This window comes from Nicotiana sylvestris, chromosome 5 (assembly GCF_000393655.2).
Source record: "Nicotiana sylvestris chromosome 5, ASM39365v2, whole genome shotgun sequence".
Taxonomy (NCBI): Eukaryota; Viridiplantae; Streptophyta; class Magnoliopsida; order Solanales; family Solanaceae; genus Nicotiana; species Nicotiana sylvestris.
The window spans coordinates 98161736-98170550 of NC_091061.1; the positions used below are offsets into that span (position 1 = coordinate 98161736).

General features: G+C 38.2%; 1 protein-coding gene across 1 annotated transcript; it reads left to right on the forward strand.

Moving 5' to 3' along the window:
• Positions 1-1875: 1875 nt before the first annotated feature.
• Positions 1876-3288, forward strand: LOC104218842 (actin-depolymerizing factor 7-like). Its single transcript, XM_009769434.2, has 3 exons — positions 1876-1959; positions 2719-2978; positions 3138-3288. Exons 1-3 carry the CDS (start codon positions 1957-1959, stop codon positions 3286-3288), a joined length of 414 nt encoding a protein of 137 aa, XP_009767736.1. The 5' UTR covers positions 1876-1956.
• Positions 3289-8815: the final 5527 nt, after the last annotated feature.

Consider the following 8815-nt stretch of genomic DNA (forward strand, 5'->3'; position numbering starts at 1 on the left):
GGTAGCAACATTAGTAGCTGTTTAGACATAAATATTATTTGCAAATAATGAAATATTATTTGCTATCATTGTTTGTTTCACAATTTTTATACATTATTTCACTTTCAAATTGAAAAAAAAAAAAAAAAAAAGTCGAGTCTTATATTGGATTTTAAAATAAAAAAGCTAAGCTCATTGATTTTTTGAAAAAGTTTTCATAAGTTTATGCTACAATTAAAGCTTGAGCCAAAGGAGAAATCCGCTTTACAAAACCAACAAAAATCTTTTTTAAGAACCTAGATAACTTGCTTTAAACCTTTTTTTTAAAAATGAAAAGAGACCAATAAACTCTTAGGCGAAATATACGAGGCCTTTCCTCACAGAAAATCTAGGGGAAGTGCAAAGTTAGTCACTAATTAGAGAATATCTTTGCTTTTTAGCCATTGTTTAAAATGTATTTACTATTTAGCTAGTGTATAATAAATTTTTATCGCCCCGAATAAAAATACCCTTGTGCTAGACATGAGTGCTGTGTAAATATTAAGGACATGGTGTCCTTAACTTCATGAGTGTTGTGTTTAATTTTAAGGACAAATTGCCCTGTATTTGCACCCTTCTGTTGTTAAACTTTAGGACATCATATCATTAACTTCATATGTACAGTGTAAATATTAAAGACATGGTGTCCTTAATTTCATGTGTGCATGGTGTAAATGTTAAGGACATAGTGTCATTAACTTTATGAGTGTTGCGTAAAAATTAAGGACACGGTGTCCTTAACTTCATGAGTGTTGTGTAAAATATTAAGGACAATGTCCTGTATTTACACCTTTTGTTATTAAACTTAGGACATGTTGTCCTTAACTTCATGAGTGTTGTGTAAAAATTAAGGACATTTTCTTAACTTCATGAGTGTTGTGTAAATATTAAGGACAAAATGTCCTTAATATTTACACAACACTCATGAAGTTAAGGATCATGTCCTTAATATTTACACAACACTTATGAAGAAAGGGTAAAAACGTCTTTTCGTATTAATTTAATAGAGTAGTGATTATTTTTGCTCGGCATTAAAAATATTAAATAAAAACTAAATACCACATTAAAAAGTGACTATCCCACGCCATTTCTACGAAAATCTACTTGTATTAGCATTATTATCTTCCAAGAAGGATATGTAATACGTCAGTAAAGTCTAATTCACATCATGCATCTTTACTTTTTTCCTGACTCACCTTCAATTCTCCCCCTTGTTCAACATAGGATTGCTTCTCATGACCTTCTTTAATACGATTCATTAGGGTTTGAGACTCTTAATTAGAAGGATTTCAGCTGGAATTTGAAGCTGCAAATTAGTTTGAGGAGTATTTTAAGTGAAATAAGGATTTTTACTTATGAAACTCCAGTCTAAATGAAATTCACATCTAAAAATAATTTAGACTTTCAAATACTCTTTCTTAACTTCTAATTAACTTTAAAATGGAATACTCGTTTTTCAATTTCAACCAAATGGTTGTCCAAACAAGGGGCATAAGAGTCCTTAAAGAAACCAAAGACACCATTAAAATAAAAATTATTACTAGAAGTAATAATGAAGAAGTAAACTGAAAAGGCAAAATTGTCCTTAAAGTACATATGCTGAAATTCAAGGGAGGAGATGAAGTGGCATATGTATGGGAATGCCTAATCGTGCGAACTGTGACGCCATGACATGGGGAAGATTTTCAGAAAATAGTAGTCGTGGGCATGACAAGCCTAGAAAATTGTCAACTTTCATTTGTCCCCTCAAAATTCTCTTTTATTCTCCGCAATTCTCTCTTGCTTTATAAACATGCAAAATTCTCCCGTCTTACGGATTCAAGGATCTCTCCTCCTTCCCATACAACAACTCCATCCTATCCCTTTTACTTCGTTCTCTTTCTTCCTATCCATTTTGCAGAGATCCCTTATTACTTTTCTCATTAATTGTAGGACATCATGGTATCTTTCTTTCCTCGCTCCCTCAATCTGCCATCATTTATTTTTGGTATAATATATATATATATATATATATATATATATATATATATATATATAGTTTGTTTGAGATTTCTTATTTGTTTGCTTGTTGATGGTCTATTATGTTCACGAGAAGTTCCTCTTCATTTAAAATGCCTTCTTTGATGTCTGTTAAAGCAACATTTCGGTGCTTGGGAATTCTTCAAGTAAATTATGAGCAAGGGATGAGGAACAAAAAGAGAGTACTTTGATAATTAATTAAATAGGGAAATTGATATGTAATTGCATACATTTGTTTGGGCTGGATGGGTTGCATCTGTGTTCTTCACTGAAGAATATTTGTGTTATTAGTGCAAATAAGCCGATTAGATATAGGAACATGTTTACTAATACTTTCTTTTAGGTTACCATATTAGGCATTCTATAAATATTTATACGTTGTCAATTACCTAACTTAACTTGATGGTGTAAAAAAAAATTACAACAATGTTGGTGCACAAAACTAAAAATGTCAGAATCTACCTCAGGTTTATGATTTCATACTTGTGATGAATGAGCTAAAGGAGTTTTGTTAGGTGGAGCTATTCGCCGAAAATTACACTATGTAGGTGAATTTTTTTCTATATATATATATATATATATATATATATATTGAATCCCTTTAGCTTGTTCAGTGTGTTTATTTTCTTCTGTTTTCCCTCTTTCGCATTTTGACAAATTAATTTATGGGCCGGCATGCAGGCGAATGCTGCTTCTGGGATGGCTGTGCATGATGACTGTAAGCTGAAGTTTTTGGAATTAAAATCAAAGAGAAATTACAGATACATCATTTTCAAAATTGAGTCTCAACAAGTGGTGGTGGAGAAGCTTGGGGGCACTGAAGAAAGCTATGAAGATTTCACTAACTCTCTACCTGCAGATGAATGCCGCTATACTGTCTTTGATTTTGACTTCATAACAACTGAAAATTGCCAGAAAAGCAAGATTTTCTTTATCGCTTGGTAATACAATTTTTCAACTTAATTGTTTTTCTTCTTATTTCCTATTTAATTTATTATATTTTCTATACCTTTCTCTTCAATCTTTATGATCTTTATAATAAATTATAGTGATTACCAGTGTGTGTTAGCCCCTTTCTGATATACTGTCATGGATTTTAGGTTTCCTGATACATCAAAGGTGAGGATGAAGATGGTATACGCGAGCTCAAAGGATAGATTCAAGAGAGAACTAGATGTAATTCAAGTTGAACTGCAAGCAACGGATCCTAGCAAAATGAGCCTTGAAATTATAGAGTCGCGAGCACTTTGAATCTCATCATATATACGCACCCATCTGTAGCCTCCCCTTATTAATTTCCCCTTAAGACTCAGATTGACTATCTCCTCCTCAGGAGATGCGACAGAAGGTTGTGCGAGGACTGCAAGGTTATCCCAGGTGAGACCCTCTCAACGCAGCATAGGCTTTTGGTGATGGACATTTGTATTAGGATAAGGAGGAAGAAGAGGTCAGTACAAGGACGCCCCAGGATTAGGTGGGGCGCCTTAACTAAGGATAAAGCTAAGGAGTTGGAAGGAAGGTTATCGGCAATGGGAGCTTGGAGAAGTAGTGGGGACGCAAACACAATGTGGTCGACGACGGCGGACTGTATAAGAAAGGCGGCGAGAGAGGTGTTAGGGATATCTACGGGCCACAATGGTGGCCACAAAGGAGATTGGTGGTGGAATGCAGTTGTCCAAGGTAAAGTGGAAGCAAAGAAGGCGGCTTACTTGCGGTTAGTAGGGAGCACTGACGAGGAGGAGAAGAGAGAGAACGGTCAAAGGTATAAGGTAGCTAGGAAAGAGGCGAAGATGGCAGTGACGGAGGCTAAGACGACAGCTTTTGCTCGTCTGTATGAGGAACTAAGGAACAAAGGTGGGGAGAAGAAGTTATTCCGACTCGCTAAGGCGAGAGAGAGTACAACTTGGGATCTGGACCAAGTGAGGTGCATAAAAGATGATGACGGCAAAGTTTTGATGGGAGATGACCAGATTAAGAGGAGGTGGCAGACCTACTTTTATAAACTTCTAAGTGAAGAAGGGGATCAGGATATTATACTTGGGGAATTGAGGAATGCCGACAGTCACCATGCATTAAGTAATTGTAGGGACAGTGAGATCGATGAAGTAATTGAGGCAATGCGTAAGATGAGAAGGGGCAGAGCTACCGGGCCAGACAAAATTCCGGTTGAACTGTGGAGATGTGTGGGTAGAGCAGGCTTGGAATGGCTTACTGCATTGTTTAGTGTTATATTCAAGACTAATAGGATGCCTGAAGAGTGGAGGTGAAGTACAATGGTCCCGTTGTATAAGAACAAAGGTGATGTCCAAAGCTGTAACAACTATAGAGGCATCAAATTACTAAGTCATACCATGAAAGTTTGGGGGAGAGTGATAGAAATGAGAGTGCGAAGGACGGTGTCTATTTCAGACAACTAGTTCGGTTCATGCCGGGGCGATCTACCACAGAAGCTATCCACCTTATTAGGAGGATGGTGGAACAATACAGGGATAGGAAGAAGGATCTCCACATGGTGTTTATTGATCTGGAGAAAGCGTACGATAGGGTTCCTAGGGAGGTCTTATGGAGCTGCTTAGAGGATAAAGGGGTCCCGGTTGACTATATTAGGGTGATTAAAGACATGTATGCTGGAGCTAAGACTCGGGTTAGGACAGTAGGAGGCGACTCTGAACACTTTCCAGTTGTTACGGGGTTGCACCAAGGGTCTGCGCTCAGCCCATTCCTATTTGCCCTGGTGATGGATGCACTGACTCATCATATTCAAGGGGAGGTGCCATGGTGCATGCTATTTGCTGATGACATTATTCTAATTGACGAGACACGAGGCGGCGTCAACGAGAGGCTAGAGATTTGGAGACATGCTCTTGAGTCTAAAGGTTTCAAGTTGAGCAGGACGAAGACGGAATACCTCGAGTGCAAATTTGGAGTTGAGCCGACGGAAGCGGGAGTTGAAGTGAGGCTTGACTCTCAAGTCATTCCCAAGAGGGGTAGTTTCAAGTACCTTGGATCGGTTATTCAGGGGATCGGGGAGATTGACGAGGATGTCACACACCGTATAGGGGTGGGGTGGATGAAGTGGAGGTTAGCGTCGGGAGTCTTGTGTGACAAGAAAGTGCCACCGTTACTAAAAGGTAAGTTTTATAGAGCAGTGGTTAGGCCTGCCATGTTATATGGAACTGAATGTTGGCCGGTAAAGAACTCACACATCCAGAAGATGAAAGTAGCAGAGATGAGGATGTTGAGGTGGATGTGCGGGCATACAAGGATGGATAAGATTAGGAATGAAGATATTCGAGAGAAGGTGGGCGTGGCCCCCATGGAGGACAAGATGCGGGAAGTAAGACTCAGATGGTTCGGGCACATTCAGAGGAGGAGCACTGATGCACCGGTGAGGAGGTGTGAGCGACTGGCTGTAGTGGGCACGCGGAGAGGTAGAGGGCGACCTAAGAAGTATTGGGGAGAGGTGATCAGACAGGACATGGCGCGACTTAGGATTACTGAGGACATGGCCCTTGACAGGGAATTATGGAGGTCGAGCATTAAGGTTGTAGGTTAGGGGAAACTTGTGAATATTTCTATAGCACAATAGAGTGAGACTAGCCAGTTAGGAGTTAGACTAAGAATGTAATTGGTCGTCTATTGATGCAGGGCTTTACCTGCTAGTTTTACTATACCATCCATCTATTTCGTATTTCGTATTCTGTATTTCATATCTCTTATATTATTGTTATTTTATTATGCATTTTTATGGTACTAATATATCGGCTCCTGATGCTTTTTTTTGAGCCGAGGGTCTCCTGAAAATAGCCTCTCTACCCTTTGGGGTAGGGGTAATGTCTGCGTACATATTACCCTCCCCAAACCCCACTTGTGGGATTATATTGGGTTGTTGTTGTTGTTGTTGTGTTGTTTGATTATGTTCAAGTCATACACTAAATTTGTGATGGCATACTAAATTATCTTGCTATGTAATATGTATGCTCCAACAGCTCAATGTAATTTGTGTCAATTCCATATTTTCAGCAGCCTGATCATCTTTGAATATCATATTTAACTTCTCAATCAAGTTTTACTGCACTAAAAATGTATATGGCGAAATCGGAGGAACAGATTTCTCGCTAATAAGGCGTCTCGGAAGATCACCTCGAAGGCTCGAGACCACGGACCGAGTACCCCCCCCCCCCGAGGTCTATCAATGCCCGACCTGGGGATAATGTTGGTCGTGACCCCAACGGGCATGGGGAGTTTCCGAAGAGTGCAGCCGGGGTCGACAAAATCTGTCAGGCTAGTTTGAAGCTAGCCTGAACCTACATCATAAAGTTAGTCAGTTGTCCCATCCCGTTTTCTTTATCATTAATCTATTTTGTACTATTTTGGGATTTTCCTCTCCTATATAAGGGGGATCCTTGACACTTTGTAAACTTTGTTGCTTCAGCTATTCTACACGAAAATATACAAGAACTCTCTATTTCACTCTCTAACATATTCTCTCGATATTATAGCTTTATTTGTTATCTTCATATTTATTCTTCATTTATTGCTTATCATTGGCTATAAAGAGCCTCCATTGATTCTATTGTAACCGTTAGTCACGTAGCAGCTGCCTTTGTTAGCTCATAATCGAGCCCCGGAATCGACCTCGAGGCTCCGGATGGACAAGCTCGAGGCCCTGAATAACTGACCTATCAGTTTGATTGTAGCACCATCCTTAACTTTATTTCGTCCCTAAATCTCACATACTTAGCATCAACTGCTTAACAAACTAGCATAAAAATAGATCACGTATTTTTAGAGTCCCATCAACAAATTTAATTGTATTACCATTTTCACGGAAAACAAAAAATGTATCCTGGACTTTTTCTTCTGTCTTTCTTTTGTTGTTATTGATGGAAAACAATTATAAACAGCGGAAGCAAATAGACATGATCACTTGCATGTAATATAGACAACACATAATCACATATTTTAATTAAACATAAAATTGATACTTATCTATTGAAGCGTGACCGCGATCGCGAAAAGAGCCTCCACGCAAGAGCGAAGACGTCCACGAGATCATCCTCCAGTTCCACACGAATAATGCCCAGAATTAGCAAAACTCGTGTGGGCGAGTTTCTCGTAGGAAACCCGTATAGTGAAAATTATGGCCTCCTTATGGAATAAGATCCCTTTATATAGCTACAGGTTCTAGGATTTAAAACCTTTTTCCTAAACCTGTTGGGTCTTCCTTTTCCACCAAGAAATATGATTCCATTTAATTCCTAATTATTCGGGCACAGCAGAGACCGCAATATTTAATTAACGAGGCTTCATATTATGGACTTAATTCGAAATATCCGAATAATACTACCATAATAAATTACGAATTATTTCACTATAAATTCGTAACTGCACTCCTCAGTTCAATTTCGAAATTCTTCCACTAAACCTTATTTAACTCCCCATGTTAAGATTGAGATACTAATCAAATAAATTAAATTACTGACAATTTAATTCATTGATTATTTCCTTTAGATTTTCGCTTAACTTATTTCATGTGACGGATACAAAATCCACCTGCATAATTTACACATGAAAACTTATAAGCTTTCATAAAGGTGTATCATCAATCTCTAGACCGAGACATGGATTCAATTAACTAACTATTACTTTGCCAATGTATATCATTATTGTCCAATTTACCAGGGACCCACAAAAGAATCTCTCTTTTTAATAAATCAAAACAATAATAATATACACAACTAATAATAATTATATCAAGATTAAGAGTATAAGTACATTTAATGGTTAGAGAATATTTATTAAGTTAGTATAAAATACTTATCTCTACTTGGTCCATTCAATACATACAAAATGTACTAGCACAAGAAGTCGGAATTAAACTGTTGGGATTGAAATAACATGGTGCATGCGGAAACTAACAATACAAAGCTTGGTGGACGATAAATCAGATGACAAAAGAAAAATATACCAAACTAAGCATAATAGTATCACGACCCAAAATGGAGGGTCATGACTAGCACCCGGGTCATATTTGTCGAGCACCAACGTACATTTTATCTAACCTTCCTTATTATCTTTAAGGGTCGACGAGATCAATATAAATGGTAGACATGGATCATGAACAACCAACAATGAAAGATAATGGCATGAACATACATAACATGGGAAGGCAAGACTGTTAATAAACTATATATAAGGTACGAGCTACCACGCTACCATGAAAGACTATACAACAAAAATAAACCGACAAGGCATACCAAACTATACATGAGTCGATACCTGTCTATGAGCCTCTAAAGGATCATAAGTGTTGCAACATTGTCGGAACAGGTCCCCGACATACCCATGATATCTATAACAAAAATGCATACCAAGACCGCGGCAAGTCTGGAGAAGGGATCTCGCCAATAACCATTAAACTGGGCAGCCTACTGTGGTGGGGGAGCTGTGTCTACCCGTCTACCAGGACCTGCAGCACGACATGCAGCGTCCAAAAATATAAAGGACGTTGGTACAAATAAAGTACTGAGTATGTAAGGCAGAGAACCATAAGTACGAACAATAATGTAAGCAGGGATAGAAAATATACAACATGTAACATCTGGGTACCTTTGAGGGCTATTGACATGAAATGCATGATACATATGTATATATACATAAACTTTTAAAACATACGCCTTTGTGGGAATCATCATTATAATATCGTACCCAGCCGTAATAGGCTTGGTAAAAACGTACCCGACCATCATAAGGCTCGGTAGAATCGTACCCGGCC